The following is a 20,547-nucleotide window of genomic DNA, read 5'->3' on the forward strand; positions in this document are numbered from 1 at the left end:
AGACAAGCTTTCAAGATACATAGAGCTCTTTTTCAGGTCAAAGAAGAGTTATGTGTAAGCTTGAAAGCTTGTCTCTCTCACCAACAGAAGTTGGTCCAATAAAAGATATTACCTCACCTACTTTGTCTTTCAAATATCCTGGGACCAACTTGGCTAGACTAACACTGAAAACAACATGAATAAATGCAGCATTGTTTTGGGTTTTTTTGCCTTCTCGATTTTGAGACTTTAGGGTGCACTCTGGTCAGATATTCAAGATTTCTCATCAACTATGAGGGCTAGAAACTTACTTTTTTAGAAAAATGAAAGCCGAGATTATTATGTAATCACTTGACTCCAGGAAGTGGGGCTTTAACACCAACACAACCAAATGCAGTGAGAGCTGGCAGTGCTGCAAGGGCCCAGGTGGGGAGAAAGCTACATGACTTATTAAAAAAAACCCAGCCCATAAAAACCCTTCATGAGGATCAGAAATCCTGAAGCATAAGAAATTCTATTAAGAAGTTGGATGTTTCTTTTTTCTGTCTGTCAACCCAAGAGATGGATGAAGCATCCTCTTTGATTGAAATTCCACCTTTTGGAATATTGAAACATTTTGGAATTTTTTTTTCCTTTAGTCAAATGAATTATTTTCGAAGAAATGAAAAAAAAGTTTAACAGGGTTGAAAAGCTTTTCTATTCCAGAACCTGCAATGATCTAACTAGATGGGCCTGAAAAGCCCTGAATTTTGGAAAGATTCAAAATCTTGATCCAAATGCTAATGTTGCAGTTTGAGCTCGTCTCTAACTCTGGTTTATATCTCCTCTTATCTTGCACTGTTCATAGGGTGTATCATTATGTATAATTTATTTAAAATAACTCCTCAGAAAATCCCCTAATTTCCAGTGGTATTTTGTGGTGAAAAGTGAGCAGCTGGGGCAAATTATACGTAACTCCACAGAATTTTGTAAAGCTTTAAAATGTGCAGAACTTACCTCCCTGTGGGCAGTGGGTAGGAATTCAAAGGTGAAGAGATTAGAGTAAAATTAAACCCTGTGCAGCCAGACAGCATAGGTCCTGTGTACCACTTACCTCCTACTTAAGGCTTATTTTAAAGGATTAAGAGGGACTGAAATGGGGCACAGGCCTCCTGCTGACCCTCAGCTAGGGTGAATTTCACCTCCACAGAAGGCAGATTCTAGGTAAGCTGCATCTTCACACATGCTCTTTTCTATTCAGACCCCTTTCCTAATGGATGACCTGCCTCATGTAGTAGCATGGAAATTGCAGGTCTTTCAGTTCTCGCTATGGTGCTACCTCAAGGTAAAGAGCTGTGCTATAAAGCTGACATACTTGTGGTTTTTCCTAGCAGTTTCTAATCATCAACCTCCATCACTTTCACATAGCAACCAAAATCCTTGGTTTTGTGGGAACACAGTATTGTTCTCGAGAATAACAAATGTTCTATGGAAAAGAGCGTATAATCTTAGCTGACATTCCTTCTTCTTCTGTTCTGCATGACATTACAGTGGCGGAACAGTAGTTTGAGATCATTTACATTAGTTGTCAGACAGAAACTTACCATATCCACCTCTGAAATACTATCCAGACTCTCAACTTGTACATCTACTCCCACAGGAATTGCAGGGCCTGCAAAAAAAGAGAAGAATTTTAAAAAAATATGTATTTTGATGCCACAAATTAACCCTTGAGGCTAAAATGCACTGAAAAGGATAGAGGAAAATGTCTGCTCTGTCTGGAATAGAAACCACAGTAAACCGTTTAAAGAGATTAGAATTCATACCAAAATGATCATTATAACAGTATTTAGACTGATCCATTACTCAATCATCCTCTAGCAGATTACTTTAAATGAGTAACTCCTTAAAACAATCATTAATATTTTATATTGCAACAGAGCAGTTTACAATTTATTTAAAATATGCAAAAAACCAACCAACCAATTCACAACCCCCCCGACCCCTCCTCCCAGATAACAAAAACAAACAAACAAAAAGACACCACAGCCATAAGTAATTCTAAAATACATGCTACCTGGTAAGCTCTATCCTATGTACTACACAGGAGAAAATTCAATATCATAGGATGATTTTCGGTAAATGTATGAGAATATTTATACCATTGAAAAATGGAACTAGTCCACTAGCCTTTATTAAACCCACATACATATTGTTCCACAATTGTCCACAGTGGGGTTTCTGAAGCATCTGATACTGAGCATTGTCAGAGACGGAGCATAGGACTAGATGGAACCTTGGTCTGATTAGTATGGTAATTCCTATGAGGTTTCCCCACCCCCAATAAACTATAGTGTTTTGGTTTTTTTTAATTTAAACATTTGGACATGTTAACTGTATATCGTGTATAGTCCCTTTGAATAGCAAAAAGCCTCAGGTTTGCAAACATCATTTAATTGCTGATGTATTGCAAACGATACAATAAAGAACACAGAGCCAGATCTTTGACCCCCACTCAAGCCAGGTCTACACTTAAAAAGCCAGGTCTGCCCAGCTACATCGCTCAGGGGTGTGAAAAATCCACACTCCTGAGTAATGTTGTTAAGCGAACCTAACCCCCTCCACAGCAGCTACAGAGCTGATGCTGGGAAGGAGGGGGTGTCTCTCCACAGCAGCTGCAGCCCTGGAGCTGGGGAAAGTCACCTCTTTCTCTGCCCACCACAGCCCTGCACATCCCAAATTCCCCCCACCCCCTCTTCTCACCCCACTGCCCCCTCCCACCTACCCCCTATTCCCCCCAAGGTCACCACCTCACCTTACATGTGCAGCTTCTCCAGGGTCCAGGCACCTAATTAATGGAGCCACACCTGCACGGCTCCACTAATTAGGTGGGTGGCTCTTCATTCTCTTGTGTGCAGCCGCCCAGGCACGCACCCTAGAAGGAACTATCTGCGGACCACCTAAATGGAACTTGCGGACCATTGGTGGTCCACAGACAACAGTTTGAGAACCCCTGGTGTAGAAGACATATCCTAAGTCTGCTTTGCATCATTCCTCTCCTACTTCTGCTTTATTGTGGAGCGCTGGTGTTGCTTGGGGCCTGGCTGTGGAAAGACAGGGGGCAAGACTGCACGATCTCTGTTCGTATATGGATGTCACCTCCTTCAACGCATCTGACAAGAGTCTGCCATAGTTTAGGAGCCCTTCAGGAGCTGAGATTCAGTCCTGTGACACTCACTAAGAAACTGAGTGCATTTAAAAGTGAAGCAGTGAAAACTGACCTACTGCAAGATGCTGCTTCTTTTTCTTAACTGCCAGTGAAAGTCAGAAGGTACACTCTTACTTTTTATCACTCTCTCAAAAAAGTTATCTGAAATTCCCCCCCCAACTTTGGGGTGAAGGATAAACTTAAAATACTGTAAAATACCTATTTCACCCTCTCAGAATCTTCTGCTGCTAGCAGATCATTCTATGGCATGATTAGAAGATGAAGGATGGTTGAGAAGCTGAAGCCCAGGAGTAGAAGTGAGGAAATGTGTCCCTCCACCTCATCACTGCTAGTTCAAAATGATGATGGTATCTACCTACCTCACAGGCACATTGGGGGACTTTGGGCCTGATCCAAAGCCCATTAAAGTCAGTGGAAAGACTCTCAATGACTTCACTGGGTTTTAGACCAGGCCCTTGAACATTAATGTTTATAAAGCAGTTGAGATACTCAAATGGCCAATGCTACAGTAATGCAAAATATAATGTGTCCCTATTATTGTGTAAACATCACCTTCTTTTTTGTATCTATTTCACTCATCGCCCTAGCACTTGTTGTTCTCTTTTAGTCCTGAGCCTCGTCCTCTCCAGAAAGCAGAGTTAATTTATCATAAGACAATTAAACGTCTGGGTAGTATTGAATTATGTTTTATTAACTTCCCACACAAATGCTGTGGAACCTTTCCTGTTACATTATGTCTGGGCTTCATAATCAAATTGTAATGGACAGAAAATTATTCGTAATCTCACCCAGTGGTTAATACGGAGCTATGTTGATGATAGTGCTGTTTCATGATTTAATTAATACTGTATGAATTATGAACTAGACCGTTAATCTGTGAAGGAAAAACTAATTATCCCTTTACAACTTGTCCCTGACCTGCAAAGGAAAAACCTCTTCTTTCAAACAGTGAAAAACAAACTGCATTACCAGACTTTCTTTGCAGTGTTGTAGTAACCATGTGGGTGCCAGGATCTGAGTGAGACCAGGTGGCTCAGGTAATACCTTTTACCGGGCCAATTTCTGTCATCTCTTTTGAAGGATTTTAGGGCAGCAGAAGGCTATATTTGGACCATTATTCCACTGGACAACAGAGCTGGCCAAACTGAGGCAAAACTGGGACAGTGCTATGCCATTAAGGCCCAAATGATGATACAAAATGTCAGATGGCCCAAAGCCATTTTAGTCACAACTGTTGTAATACCAGTCCACATGACTGCAATACCTCAGGAAGCCCTGAGAACACCATTGCACACAATCACAGCGGTATCCCACACAGGTAGTTTGAGAATGGGTGGAACTTAAATTCTAAATTTAACTGAATGGTATTAACAGAAGAAATGTACATGGCAATTAAATGCCACTCTAGCCAGACCTCTCTAGGTGACTGAAACTTGCACCTAAGGGCTAGTCCATACACAGTTGTTTTACTGATTTAACTCTACTGGTTCAAAAACACATCGTTAAAATAATTCTAACTCCCTAGTGTGGATGCAGTTATACCAGTATAATGGTGCTTACAGTGGTATAACTTTTTTCATATATTTACCTAAATAAACTATACCAATATAAGCACCTTTCTACTCATGTAACTGTGTCAATAGTAAAGGTTGCAGTGATTTAATTATAGTAGTTTCTAAACTGCTGTAGCTGAAGTGGTACAAAAACTGTGTGTAGACAAGTCCTAAGAAAAATTCGGATCCCTAAAATATAATGTTGTACAGAAGGGTGAAATGACTCACTCCTATTAGTTATTAAGGGGACAGATTAGCGGAAGGAATAGTTTTCCGATTGCTGGAACCCTGCAGGGGGGGCCCTCGCATGCTGGAATGCTGCTTCCCCTCCCCCAGCCCTGCCTCCTCCCTGTGTGGGCCTGCATCTCTGCTGACCCCGTCCGCACTGCACCCCACTTTTTTTGACAAAAGGGAGCATTTGTCCTGTTTGCTCTTGCCAACTGATCAAGTCAGCAAGATCAAACAGGACAAATGCCTCCTTTTGGAAAGTAAGTCGGGACGGCCAGGACGTCCCGGCCAAAATGGGACATATGGTCACCCTAGCTTTTGTGGATTGCATGCTTAGTGCCCATCTCTCCCCATTCACAGTGAATCGTAGTGGTGTTCCTGTGATTTTCTAGGCGCCAAAGTTAGGTGTCATGATGCTCAGCATTGCAATGCCTTAAGTCCCTTTGTGGATCCCACAGCTGGTGTCTAGAAAACAATCCTATTCAGTAATGGAGGATTGGGCCTCTCTGCTGCCCCCACTCTGCAAACCGTCTGAATAATCAAATGGGTAGAATGAGCGAACTGCCACTGACTGACGAATCAGGAAGGGGAGGCCAACCAAACAATCCAGAGGGTAGCCAGCCAGCAGGAGGTATCCTGATGAGTCCCAGCTGTCTTCTCTGAAGGCTATGGCTCTCAGAGCTCTGCGGGAAGAGGGGGGCTATGCTCTGAGAAAACAATACAACCTGTTGCATGTTATCCTCATAGTCTAACCTGAACAAGATTAGAGTCACCGTGTGTAACATTCCCACTGAAAGCCCTGAGAAGCAGAGTACAAGTGCTATTCAGTTGTGTAATACAAATATGGCAGAAGAGATGAACAGCTAAAGAGCCCAGGATAGTGACAGGAGAGTGTAGAACACATTGCAAGGAGTTACAGGACAGTTATGTTAATACACTCTTGCGCCTGCTGCCCATTTCTGAATGGCCAGTGGGTTGTGCTAACCATAGCTATTTAAACTGACTCTGAAGCATGCAATCTTACAGCCCTGTGGTCTGTAATCTATTCCTCCAGGCTCCTTTCCTACAAACCTATTGGCTATAATGCTGTCTAAAATGGTCCTAAGAGGAGAACTCATGCATGCTGGAACCTCTCCTCACAAGCAGATCTTCTGGCAGATCGCTCTGGGATTCCTGATCCTAGGTTTCCTTGTCCCACTCCTCCTCCATCACATTGGCCATACACCGCGACAACGTTATGTATCCTAATACACCAGTTAACCTGGTGATGGCTCGCTGAGTGTCTCAGAACAGCATTGTTTCTGTGCTCTGGCTGTGTAGGAGTAGGAAATGGGATTGAGGAGCCAAGTTCCGAGCAGGTGCCTTCTGGTACTGGAAGCAGATGGGTGCAGTATATGTATCACTTGAGCACTTTATAAAAGTGTAATGTAAACCAATTTTGCTCTCCGTGTGTCTGAAAGGCTTGCTCTTCACCATTGCTAGGCATTCACTCAGAGAAAAACTACCTCCTATCTCTCAAACCATGCAGGGACATCAGAGTTGTTGAGGACAAAAGAGCTGTGACAGGCACTTGGAAACCTTGCACAGACACCTGGCTGGCAGCACACCCAGCATGTTCAGTGTAGAACAGTGTCCTGCTTCTAAAGGCTGCAGAGTTCACCCACGGAGCAATTTCTAGAACTGAGTGAAAGCCTGCTGCGGAGTTCCAGTTCCTCCTGATCACAGTGAACTGAAAATCTTACACTAGTAAAGACTGCAGCCACAGATATGCTTGGTGTCTACTACGGCAAGGGTTCTCAACCTTCTTCTCTCGGAGGCCCCCCCAACATGCTATAAAAACTCAAGGGCCCATCTGTGCTACAATAACTGTTTTTCTGCATATAAAAGCCAGGGCTGGCATTAAGGGGTAGCAATCAGGCAGTTGCCCAGGGCTCCATGCCACAGGGCACGCCGTGAAGCTAAGTTTCTCCTGCTTCTGCTTCAGCCATGGGTGGCGGCAGGGCTTAGGCTTTCTGCCCTAGGCCCCAGTGAGTCTAACACAGGTCCTGCTTGGCAGACCCCCTGAAACCTGCTCATGGACCCAAAGGGAGCCCTGGACCCCTGGTTTAGAACCACTGTTCTACGGTATTTTGGAAGGCCTAGTGGCTGGAAGTGCCGTGGCAGAAGTGACCACTACAGACAGACACAGAGTGTGGATCCATAGTGCCACCTTCTCCAGGTCCTCCCTCGCTCATCATATAGGGATACAATGGCTTCAGGAGTGAGCCTGTACCTCTGCATCAATTACACCTCCATACAGCTGAGGAAGGTTCCACAGGGCTGATATATTTTAGTGCAGTGCCATACTCCTCTCTCTCACCACCTCAAAAGCAGTTGGGCCTGGAAACAGTGCAACATGTAGGCTGTGCAGCAGCCCCTCATGAGTTGAGACCCCGCCCTTCAAACCAAAACCACATCCCTGCTTCCCCTCCATGCTCCCAGAAGCCTGTCCCAGACCCTCCTCTTGCTCAGCTACCACAATTAGCTGCCTGTCTCCCTCCCAGCCCCTCTGCATGTCTCACTCCAGCCCAGGCTGTCCTGTGTGCTTGGTGATCCTTTAATCAGTGTGTAATAGAGGCTGGGGGTATTTGTATTTGTGTGAGCAGTGGATGGATGTGAGGTGGCCAGGTGAATTTGTTATGGTTCGGGCAGGTACTAGAGTAACAACCCCGAGCTGCATGCATGGGACACTGCTGAAAATGCCCAGTTGACACCTATGCCCTTTATCCCAACCCTTTGTGGTCAGTTATACCCTTTTTCGAAAGGGCAATGAGTGCCCTCGGGCCTCCCCTTAAGATCCTTTTATCTGCTGATGCTTAGGACAATGCTACCCTTAAAGATTGCTGCTTATTCAAAGAGTAAATACGTGCAATACTGACTGTTGGAACTGCTTCAACATACCAAGTACTTATAGCCTTTGATAAACTGAAAACGGCATCCTTCAGGTACACGATAAAACCAGGCAGAGTTTTATCCTGCAATATAGCTGCATGCACAACTCCCACTCCAGTCAATGGGAGTTCCACAGCCAGGAGGCCTGGGTAAAATGAATCCTCCGTGAAGATGGTAAGAAGGGGTTAAGCTGTTTCTCTCTGTGGATCTAGCTGATTGTGCGCTCTTTAGGCCCTAATCGTGCAGTCAGAACCAAGCGAGTGGACTCCCTGCACCCAGGTGGCGCTCCACTGACTTCAGTGGGGCTCTGTGCAGTGCACATCTGCCCGCATGCAGGGGGATGGTGTGCTTATTCTGTATGTTTGAAGGTGGGGGGTTTGGTTTGTTTTTTTTAATATTCTTTGTGCTAAGTGCTGCCAGTCTGACTGCCCTGGAGAGCATTCTGTTAATACACAGAATAGGTATTGTATGGGTAGCAGCAAATTTAGGGATGGGTTACCTTTACGAGTGAGTGGATTTTTCTGTATGTCAGCACTTGCCTTTTCATCTCAGACCGCTAACAGACATGCCAGCTAGTACCAAACACTTCTGTTTTTTAGACGTCTGGTGTTTAATGAGGGTATGTTAAATGCATACACAGACTCTTCTATAGATTTACTGCTGTACTTCCTCTTCCTCTTCCAGACTTTGACCAGCCACTGTATACCTTCGGCAATTACAGTACGAGATATTTATTATAATAAATAATGATAATATTAATGGACTGTCCTGAAATTGCAGACATTTTAAAATGAACTGAACATACTGGTATTGTGTATATTTAGCATTTGGTAATCAAAGCTTCTCCCATCAGGATGTATAATGGTATCCTGGATTTGAATGACCATCTGTCAGCCAGGAAGGGTAGATAAATTACAACGTTCTTTAATCCAGCGGGTCATAAGAAAGCACATTCTCCTTAATCCTTTGCTCTAAAAGCTTGGTTTGCTGTCACATTCGACTGCAAGACTGTGAGCAAAACATTAACACAAAGCAGTCTAAATATTCTCTTAGTTTATAATAAGAGACAAGGTCAGCAAGTATTGTACATTAGTTGATTACACACAAACATTATCATAGTGAGATATAACCTAAGGATTTCACAGTAATCTAGAAATAAATGTTAACTGAACCTGGATATATTTTTACCAGCCAAAGGTTCAGCTCAATACGAGGAGAATTTAAAATCCATAAATGATGCCTCTATCTACATTCTCATAGTTTTGCTGAAAGTTTTTTGGTGATCCTAGGAGGAAGGCCATGTTGTTGCAAGCCCCTTCAGTCATGAGAATGTGCAGTGCTGTAAATTCAGAACAGAAACAAGGATGGTCTTTCCCAACTAACAGTTCTTTCCAAACTCTCTCTTGTCAATCCACTCACCAGTGAGACACTGTTCTGTACAGTATTTCTTACAGAAAAGATACTCCGAAAAATAAGAATCAGATGCATGGTTTTTCATACCTCCAAAACCTGGTCTCATGCTGAAATCATGGTCATCTATTCTCAGAAGTTGTTCTGACTTTATCAGCGGTGATTTGGTGATGTCAGGGCTTCGTTTTAGTATTGGGCTATGTGAAAAAGATATACAACATTATTAGAATTAACCATGTTTAAGAAACATGCAATTATTTGACTCTAATCCTTCAGATAGTGACCAGTCTTGTTCATCTACCAATTAAACTATATCCCTGTATTCATATCTGATGTTTGAGAGCATGTCATTTGAACTCTTGGATGTTACATGCTGAGACAGGGTATTTTGAATGGTTCTCATTCTAATACTGGCTGAATGGCAAAATACTCATTTCAAACTCTTGTTTCTGTATAAAGATTATCTGTGTTTGTAATATATTTTAGACACAAAAATTCAAAATTTACACTAGATGCCATTAGAAGTGAATAAAAGAATAAATAGGGGAAAGGGGGCAGCATTTCTGATGTAGATTTATGATAGGACACGAGGATAGGAATTAGGGAAACAATATCTCAAATAAAAGCCTACTGGCTGCAGCCCAGGAACAAAATGGAGATGGACTGGGAACCCAGCCAGGAGGCAAGTTGACTTGCAGCTTGGAATAAAATGATTAACTGCTGCCCCAGATTTCTAAAGAGAACAGGGAGAGCTAGAGATAGGAATGTATGAGGTCATACCAGACATGTATACAGTTGCACCATATCTTGTTGTGGATACTTTGCTTTGAGTGTGTGCCAAGTTTACCTCTGAAAACAGATTTCAAGTGCAGCATCCCTTTTATTTCTCTGGTGTAGTTATTCTTATGTGGGAGTAAAAGCTGGCTATAGAGCAGGTGGTGATAACTGAGAAGGGCTGTCTTTTATGGGTGAGGCTGTTGAGGGCCCCAAGAAAAAGAAGGATTCAGGAAGGTTTTCTGTTTCTGATAAAAAAAATATACTGGATGTCAACAGCTTGCACTCAGACACCCCTTTTCATGATTAATTAAAAAGGTAAGTCAGTAATAGACCAACCAAAACAAAAACCCAAGAATCCTTGACTGCGGCATGCTTTATGAATATAAAAGAAGTATCTTGGAGAAAGAAAAACATCTCTAGTGAATGTGGGGGCTTGCATTATCATGTTAAATTCTCCTAGATCATAAACATGAAGTCCAGAAGGACCATTTAATATAATTTACTCTGCCCTCCTGCGTAACACGGGCCATAGAATTTCACTAGTGATTTCTTCATGAAGTCTATAACTTCTGGTTGAGCTAGAACGTACTTTTTAGAAAGATAACCAGTCCTGATTTAAGGGTTTTATGCGATGGAGAATCCACCACATCCCTAGGTTGTTCCGATGGTTCCTTAACCTCACGGATAAAAATTTGTGCCTTATTTCTAGTCTGAATTAGCCTAGTTTTAACTTCTTGTTATACCCTTTTCTGCTAGATTAAAGAGACCTTACTATGTAGGTACTTATAGACCATGATCAAGTTACTTCTCAAACTTCTTTATTAAGCTAAATAGATTGAGCTTCTTTAGCCTCTCACTGTAAGGCAGGCTTTCCAGACCTCAGATCATTCTTATAGCTCTTTTCTGAACCCCTTCCAGTTTGTCAACATCCTTTTCGAATTGTTCACACCAGAACAGAACATAAAATTCCAGTAATGGTCTCTCTAATGACATGTACACTGATAATACCACCACCTTACTTCTACTCAATATTCCTCTGCTTATACATGGAAGGATTGCATGGACTTGTTCTCTTAGCCCCAAACTCATCTTCAGTTGGTTATTCACCATGACCCCTAAGTCCTTTTCTGTCTTACTGTCACCCAGCCTGTATAATCTACATTCTTTGTTCATAGATGTATAGACTTGTATTTAACTATATTAAACACATGTTCAAGTGCATCCATCTTACCATACAATCCAGAACATTCTGTAGAACTGACCTATCATTTATAGAACTGGCTCAACAACAGTTTTTCTGTTGGTTGACAATTGAAAAAAAAATTGTTTCAGGTTGAATGAAAATATTTTGACCCCAGAACACCACATTTCTGTTTTAAGCATTTTTTAAATGAAATTAAAGGACATTTAGAAACAAAGTTGCTTGGAATAGGAAAAAAACCCAATGTTTTGATTTTTTTGGAATTTTTTGAAGGTTTTTTTCCCCAGCCAAAGCAATTTGACAAAAATCAGCACAAATTTGCAAAATGTTTTGGTGCTGCCAACTCTGCATTTTTCCCTGAAAAAAAGTTTGTCAAAAAACGTCACTAAACTCTATTCATCTACCACTATGCCAATTTGTGTCATCTACAGACTTTTCGAGCTATGATTTTATGTTTTGTTTTAGATCAGTGATAAGAGATATTGAATAGCATAGGGCTGAGAACAGATTCCAGGAGGACTGGGAACACGCCCACAGGATATCAATTCCCCATTTACAATTAACTTTTGAGATCTATCAATTAACCGATTTTTAATCTATTTAATATGGACTACATTGATTCTTGAATTGTGCTATTTTTTAAATCAGAAAGTCACATGGAACTAAGTAAAAATGCCTTCTATGAGTCTATTATGTCAATACAGTTACCTTTGTCAAGCAAAGTTGTAATTTCATCAATAAATGATTTGAAGTTGATCTGATATATATTATATGTTATTTCATTTCTGCTTAATCAGGATGTCTTAACTGCGGAAGCCTTCTTTTATGATTGTTGAATTGTAGGCTGTGGGCATCTGGAGAAGTTCTCTTAACTATCAATTTTCACTCACACTTTTTTGTTTAAATGTTTCCTCCCATCAATTTTGCTTATAATTGTTTCAGCCTTGGGAAATTGTGCCTTTTAGGGTGCCAAGTGGCTTTACATATTACTTGTCAGCACTATGTTGCACATAGCAAATGTAGTTAAGTTGTGATCACTTATCTAGGCAACCACTAAATCGTCAAGCACAGGATACACAACTGTTTTAGAAAGCTAATGATGGATGCGCTTTGTACTTTGAACTATCCCATCTCCTGCTGGGATCTCATGTTTCCTTGTCCTCCTACACATTTGTTTTATACACCTGGTCCCTCATTTTATGCACAGATTGTAAGTGCTTAGGGGCAGGGACTGTTTCACTGTGTGAATACAGTTCTTAGCACAGAAGGACCTTGATCCCTAACCATAATCTCCAGGACACTACAATAATAATCTCAAACTGTGTAGGTTTGGGCCTGGATGACAGACTTCCAAGAAACATTCAGCCCTGGAGCAACTCTACAGTAGAATGCAATGTTTGAAGCTATTCCTGTGTTTTTCATAAGGAAGATGTTGCAAAAACGGACATTATGACTAGTAACTTGCCTGATTTGTATGGTTATGTATCTGAATGGAAGCCACTAAACTCATTTGCATACACAATCTAATCCAGACTTCAAAGGCGGTCTGCAGACCTGAAAGCTAGATCATGGCCTCACATCCTAACCCCTTCACATTTTTTACAATGCATCACTGTCTGACTGGGGAGGGAAAGACTAGGTCAGAACTCAGGTTGAGTAGGAGCTCATGGGAGCTAATTCCCAATGCCATATTCAACCGGAACGTATTCTTATCGCAGTCTTTTGACATAGAAAGGGTGAAAAGTATGATTTCATTTGAAGAAGAAAATGATTAAGAGTTTGAGGCTCAGATCCTCAGGTGGCACAGTTCATTGACTCCAATGCAGCTATGTTAGTTTATACTAGTTGAGGATCTGGTACCTGAAAAAACAAAGGGCTAAGAAGCTGTTTGGAGTTGCCTGCAGTGCTGCTGACTAAAGCTGGTCAAAATGGTTGAGAAAGGTTTTCCCATCAAAAATGCTATTTAGCCAAAAATGAGACACCCAAAATCAGATGTCACTTTGGAAGATTTTGGCCAATAAGTGTGGAGCTGGTCAAAAATATATAAATCAATTTCCATGAATATGTTCAAATAAAAACTATTTTATTTATTTGACACGTTAGGGTTTTTTTTTAGAATTTTTTCACTAAAAAGGTGAAATGAAGATTGTTGCTTTAACTGTTCAAAATTTGAAAATTTTCATTGTAGTTTTTGAAAACTGAATGCATTCAATGAAGTGAGCTGTAGCTCACAAAAGCTTATGCTCAAATAAATTTGTTAGTCTCTAAGGTGCCACAAGTACTCCTTTTCTTTTTGCGAAAATATTTTGGGGGTTGATTTAGTTTTTGTTCCTCTTCCCTTCTTAAAAAATATTGTCCCCTTTGGGGTGAGGGGAAAATAAAATAGGGAGAGAAATGAGGATAACCTCCCCCCCCCAATCAAACCCCAACTTTTGGGTTTTGAAACAGAAACAAAAACATTTTCTAGCTGAAACATCAAAACCAAAACAAAGAATGTTTTCAATTTTTTTCATCAAAATATCAAACCTTCAAACAAAGCAATAGTTTGTGAGAATTTTAGGTTCATTCAAAAAAGAATCTCCATCGAAAAAATGTTGACAAACATTTTGACTAATCCAATATGATTTGCTGCTTTCTTCTTCCCTTTTGGAACACTGGAAGAGGAAGATGGTCCTCAAAATCTACAGCAGAGACTCCTCAGGGTAAGCAAGGTAGAAACCCTCTTGTTCGGATTTGATAGAGGAACAATCTCCTCTAGCTATGTTGCAATGAACTGATCCAGAGTAAGCCACTGACACTCAGGTTTCCCTCCTCATTTTCTGATGTACTGGCTTCCACTGAGCAGCCTTCAGTTTTGTGGATCTCTAAATCTGGCTCTGCTTAATACCCATGCTAAGGAGATTGCCTTAGTGATCAGCAGGACAGAACCGAAGAGAGGGAAATGAGTGACATTTCCTGATGGCAAGTGTTCCAGCTGCTGCATTCGTGGCTAGGACTGACATTGCACAGTACTTCTGTTACAGAGACTGCGGCTGTGGCCTCTGTATAGGTTAGGCTGACGTGGAAGATTATAACTGACACACAGACACTGTATTTTCCAGCCACATATATCCTGGGCACATATACTGCAGCACCAGAGAGCACAGTTGTAGACCCCAGAGGAGAATGCTAGTGGAGGTGTGTGTGCGGGGGGGTGGTTTTTTGGCGGGGGGAGGACTAGATTTCTAAAAGATGGCCTTGAAAGCCAATTTGTTTCCCGAACTCACTGTCCCCCGCTGGGATTCATGTGGTTCTGTTCAAGGTACGGCTTCTCCCCAGTTCTCTTGACAGTGCTCCCTTTTCCTGATTAGCTAGGGCTACACTGCAGCCATTATAAAAAGCTAGTGCCACCCACTGAATCTGTACATGTCACTGATCTCAGTCAGATATTTCTAATGGCCCTGATCCAGGATCCCATAAGGGATAGAAAAGTCAGCATGAGGCATCAGTGTGTTGGCATCTGGTCTGCTACCTGGGGCTAGAGGAGTGGGATTCCTAGCTATCATGGGAATAGACATAAGGTACGGTTGGACATCTTTTATATTCATAGACTTTAAGGCCAGACTTTATGATTATCCATCTCCTGCATAACACAGGCCATAGATTTTACTGACTAATTTCTGCATAAAGCCCAATAACAGGTGCTCCAGTTCAACTACATATTTTAGAAATACATCACTATTGATTTAAAGGTGTTCTGTGGGGGAGAATCCACTGCAGGCCTAGATAAATTGTTCCAATGGTTCGCTACCCTCACTGTTCCAAATGGAAATACTAAGCAGATTTTAATTTGTCTAGCTTCAGCTTCCCGCCATAGGACCTCTTTTATGCCTTTGTGTGCTGGACTAAAGATCCCTCTACTATCAGAAGTTGTCTTCTGTAGATACTATCCTGTTACTAGAAGGGATGGGAACCCCCAGCTGCTAGGGTGAGTAGAGGGTGTGGAATTTCCCCAGCATCTCCGTTAAGAGAGACATGGACAGATGTGTTTGTAACACACTGATGGTGTTTGTTATGCATCTTTCTGTACCTGGGCTACAGAGGATGTGAGCCTATTACATCCTCCCACTACAGAACCTGGCTCTTTAGCTTGAGCTATAGGGATTAATGTTTTTGACTCTGGAGGTCCCTACTTCAATCCCTAGTGTGCTTGCCAAGATGGCACATAAGCAGCCACATGTCCAGGATTGAACAGGAGACCTCCAGAGCAGAAAGCACAGGTCTCTCCAGCTTAAGCTAGAGAGCCAGGCTCTGTAGATGGAGGCTGTAACAGACTCAGACTCATCTTTAGTGGATTAGGCACAAAGGAGGATACTACCACCTCCTGACCAGTGGGTTACCTGCCCTAGAAGCAGAGAGAACAGACTAACACCTCACCACGCTGAGCATCAAACCAGAATTTACCATTGGAGTTCCCATGTTCATTTGCTAGCAGGGATTTTTTTCTTAAATCTGACCCTTTCAGGTGGGGAGGAAGGCATTGTGGTTTTGCTGCTGACAGCCAATAATATAAAAAGCTAGCAAGATCTAATGGCTACCGGGACAATATGTTTTTAGTAGCATACCTGCCTTGCTTGTGTGTTTCTCCATGTGTTTCCCGTCTCTGTCTTTGCGGTGGACTGTAAGAAAAGGACAGAGACAAGGAAGAATTTAAACATTCAGAATATCATGAAAAGGTTGTCATGTTTTAAATCTAACCTTTGGGTAATACCAGGAAAAAAGATGGAGTTGGAGGCGGTGGTGGCAAGGGGTGGGTGGGAAGTACAGCACCTATGGGTCCTTGCTTTGCCCACCTTTACAATGTATGTAAATGTTTCCACCTGCTTTTATTTTATCCATCCTTCTGGTCTCCTCTTGCGTGCCAACATAGCCATAGGAAATGAGGACCTGCAGAGTACTCCTAAACTACTGTCAATATTGCTGTCTAGGTTGCTTGACAGAGGGTTGAGACAGGATGGATCACATTCTTTACACAGGGTCCAAGACTGTCCTTTGCAATAATTAACTTGGCTTCATTGGCTCTGCAAGAAGAAATCTATAATAATTTCTGGACCTAAGTTTACTAGAGGGCAGTATGATCCTTTCTGCTAGAAATAGAAGTACTGTCAGCCTTTGGCTTTATCTGGAGGTTATTGACCCTGGCCAGTGATTGTCTATGAATAATGCAGTACTCAGAGGTTATATGATTTCAGAGTAACTTATTTAAAATCCTGAATTTTTCTTGGGAGAGGATGGTAGAGTTAGTCTTAATTTGGTGTAATGGGTCTTTGTCCTCTACCCAGCTTTCTCTCTTGCTGCACCTTTGGATGCCAACGTACTGGGCTGGATTTTATCATCCTGTACAGTAGAACGCTTAATGGAAAAGAAATAAGAGATTTCTGTGCAATTGCCAAAGCATTCAGTATTAGGTATTCAAAAGAGGGTGGCAGGACAAAGAGCAGACATTCTGTTTTATTCAGATAAAAAATTAGTCTTGGAAGAATGCAGGCAGCCTGAAGTGAATTATAAAAATACTGCAACCTACTAAGGTTAAACTTGTTCAGCCACTCTTGACAAATGAGAATTGCATTTCATTTGCACCTAGTTCAGAAACTCTGCAAAGCTACCTAGCAGTCAATTTTAGTTACACATCCTCTCAGCTCATAGTGGCATGCTCCTTACAAAGACAACATTTTTATATCTAAAATGTCCCATTTTTGTTGTGCTTTGCTACATTTGCTCAGTGTCTTGAGATACTCTATAAGATACAGAGGTGTTACAGCAGGTATGTATGACAATGATATTTGCGTTTAGAAGAAACCCCAATCCCTATAAGACCGAACCTTTATAGCATATAAACACCTGCTTTCTGGTTGTTACTTAAAGGTCTGATCTTGTAACTACACATGAAACATTCCCACTGATGTCTGTGGAACTCAGATTATTCAAGTATACCTCATTTTGAGGGCCACCACTCATTTTAGTCCCCAAATTCCACATAAATTTCCTCCTCTCTTTACTGTTATTGTTGAAAATTATTTACATTAGAAATAAAGAACCAAGGTTACAGAAAGATAGTTACACCAAAGGAATTAATCCCACAGTATTACATTACCTGCATGAATATGCTTTTTGTATCCCTCATTTTGGGTCTCTGTCCCACATTATGTGCCACATTTAGCAGGCTCAGACGCAGATTTCCTGTCCGAGGAAAAGTTTTCAGGACTTGGCCCAAGATGAATACATATCACATTAGTGGATGATAATGGAATAGAATCATAGAATATCAGGGTTGGAAGGGACCCCAGAAGGTCATCTAGTCCAACCCCCTGCTCGAAGCAGGACCAATTCCCAGTTAAATCATCCCAGCCAGAGCTTTGTCAAGCCTGACCTTAAAAACCTCTAAGGAAGGAGATTCTACCACCTCCCTAGGTAACGCATTCCAGTGTTTCACCACCCTCTTAGTGAAAAAGTTTTTCCTAATATCCAATCTAAACCTCCCCCACTGCAACTTGAGACCATTACTCCTCGTTCTGTCATCTGCTACCATTGAGAACTGTCTAGAGCCATCCTCTTTGGAACCCCCTTTCAGGTAGTTGAAAGCAGCTATCAAATCCCCCCTCATTCTTCTCTTCTGCAGGCTGAACAATCCCAGCTCCCTCAGCCTCTCCTCATAACTCATGTGTTCCAGACCCCTAATCATTTTTGTTGCCCTTCGCTGGACTCTCTCCAATTTATCCACATCCTTCTTGAAGTGTGGGGCCCAAAACTGGACACAGTACTCCAGATGAGGCCTCACCAATGTCGAAATACCATCCTACTCCCAAAGCCTGACATTTAAAAAAAAAAAATCTTTTCTTGCTGCTCCTGTCTCCTTGAATTTCTGCATTAGTTTCAGTGGGGGGAGGGATAGCTCAGTGGTTTGAGTATTGGCCTGCTTAAACCCAGGGTTGTGAGTTCAATCCTTGAGAGGGCCATTTAGGGATCTGGGGTTTGGCCCTGCTTTGAGCAGGGGGTTGGACTAGGTGACCTGCTGAGGTCCCTTCCAACCCTGATATTCTGTGATTGGTTGCTGTGGTTCTTCCATAGCAAGCATAAACTCTTCTCCCTTTCACCAACCCTACCTACATTTATGCCGTTGTCTCCTCCTCCACCCTCCTTTGCTCCCCATGTCTTCACAAGCTGGCAATCCCAAATCCAAAGTCTTTGTCTCTTGTACCTACTTATTTTTGATCAGGAGAGTCTCACTGAATTCCTGGCAGCCATACCAGGCTACAACACTACCTTTTTCTATTTCCAGGTTTCTGAAGAATTTCCTCACTTCCCTTTAGAGGTCTGATAGTTTCTGGGCCAAGTTCATAAGTGATATATCAAGTGCTGTAAGTTATATGTTGGTGAATGTGTTATGGGAGTCTGAGGCTAAGGGAGACATAGGCTGTAATTTACATGTTGAGGTGCCAGAAGTCACAAAAGGGAGTAAACTAAAGACTCAGATGGCCTAATGTAACCCTGGTATTAGGTGATTTGCCTGAAACACTCATCTTACAGACCAGTGTGTGAATTACTTTGTTAGACTCCATTACACTCAGTGGGCCAACATAAGAATTGATGTGTAAAGTGGTGTAAGTTACATCTTGTTAGGCTGGTGTGAGTCAACAGGATTTCCAGCTGGACATGTTCAGTACACACTTATGGGGTTAGGTAACAGGATGATAACCCATGAGCTGGTAAGCCTGCGGCTAAGCTAGCCTTGATTACAAGATGAGCCTCACCTGAGGGAAATCAGGTGCTCTTAAATTAAAGATAGCAGGCAGTTGAGAGACAGTAGGGAAGTATGGCTGGGGATTAGCAACATCGTGTGGAGCAGAGTGACAGGGACAAGGCTCTGGGTGTGGCTGAAAAATCAGAGCTAAGTTTGAATGAGGGGGTTTTTGAGCTACTTTGAACAAGATTTTGGACTTTATGCTGTGGGCTCATTGGATTGTTTGGCTCATTTTGTGATTGAGTACTCTGAGGTTTGTGTGAACTTTGATGTTGAACCAGCCCCAGAGAGGGGTGCTGTAAGCCACAACAGAGACTGTCTGGAGTGCTTAAGGGGCCAATAAGAGTAATGTGACACCCCCTACCCCCCACCCTGGCCATGAGGGTTGTTCAATAAATGGACATTGCTAGGCTGGAGTAAATTATGAAGTACAGTAATTTGGGCTTGGAGTAAACCTAGAAGTTGCACTGGTTTAATTAGTGATGCAATGTTAAAATAATTTAGTATGTCTGTGTGAACAATCTTATATTGGGTTTTTTTTGAACCTGTAATTTACAGGTACAGCTCTGTGTATATACCAGCCGTGTGTTAAACTGATGCAGTTTGTGTGTAGACAAGCCCTTGGACTCATCTCTGAATTTGGGCCTCCAGGCTCCTTTACCACTTCCAGGATCCTTCAGTTCTCCACCAGCCCAAATCTATACTTTAACATCTTCTGATCATGAGTGAATACAGCTGGCAAGCCTGGGTGGCTGTTTAGGCACACGTTGTTTTCTTTTGGTCCATTTGCCAAGATCCTGAGGAGTTTCTTGAACTCAACGTGGACAGAAAGTGCTCTGTAACTCACTGGTACTTAAGATATATGCTCTTCTAAACAGACTTTATGGTGTGTGCAGGTTCTCTGGTATTCCCTACAGGGCCTTAAAGTTACCACATCACATCTCAGTGGTGCTTCTGGCGAAGGCCTGACTGAGACAGATGGTGACCAAGAAGATTTTGGAATTAAGTCAGACCAAATTTTCATCAGGTGAAGATGTGCCTAGTTATGCTCCTTCTCCTTAAAAAGAATTAAGTTCCTCCGGGAGCCCTTGGGTTTCTAAGAACTGGGCATCAGAACTCTGGAGATATTGGTTAAGTGTTTTTTATGTTTAAAGCTTTTTTTAAGAGTCATAGCATTTAAGGTCAGAAGGGACTATCACATCATCTAATCTGACATCTTGTATGTCAGGAAGGGGATATGGCCTAAGACTATATATTAATTTGCTTTGTTTTCCCTTGAACCCTCAAAAGAGGGTCGGTCTTAGCCTCCTGTGGAGTCTGGTTGCATTGTATCGAGGAAAGATAAAGTTAACCCATTTTAGCGTAATGTATCCTTACAGAACTTGTTACCTTTAAGGCTGCTAAGCTATTACTTGTTTATCACTATGGGCAATATTGTTACTAAATCAAAGCACACTGCCTTGCAGTGCCATCTAGAAGT

General features: G+C 42.0%; 1 protein-coding gene across 1 annotated transcript in view; it reads right to left on the reverse strand.

Annotated features, from left to right (window-relative positions):
- Window positions 1-9,433, reverse strand: part of LOC311518978 (gamma-aminobutyric acid receptor subunit rho-1) — a gene marked incomplete at its 3' end in the record, with an annotated part of 40,643 nt that extends 31,210 nt beyond the window's left edge. The window contains exons 1-2 of the mRNA XM_084625061.1: window positions 9,400-9,433; window positions 1,563-1,630 (exon numbers count right to left, since the gene is read on the reverse strand). Coding sequence (XP_084481187.1) covers window positions 1,563-1,630; window positions 9,400-9,418 — 87 coding nt within the window. The 5' untranslated portion in view covers window positions 9,419-9,433. The remainder of the gene's footprint in view (window positions 1-1,562; window positions 1,631-9,399) is intronic.
- Window positions 9,434-20,547: the final 11,114 nt, after the last annotated feature.

The sequence above is a fragment of the Lepidochelys olivacea genome, assembly GCF_965140295.1.
Source record: "Lepidochelys olivacea isolate rLepOli2 genome assembly, chromosome: 3".
Lineage (NCBI taxonomy): Eukaryota > Metazoa > Chordata > Testudines > Cheloniidae > Lepidochelys > Lepidochelys olivacea.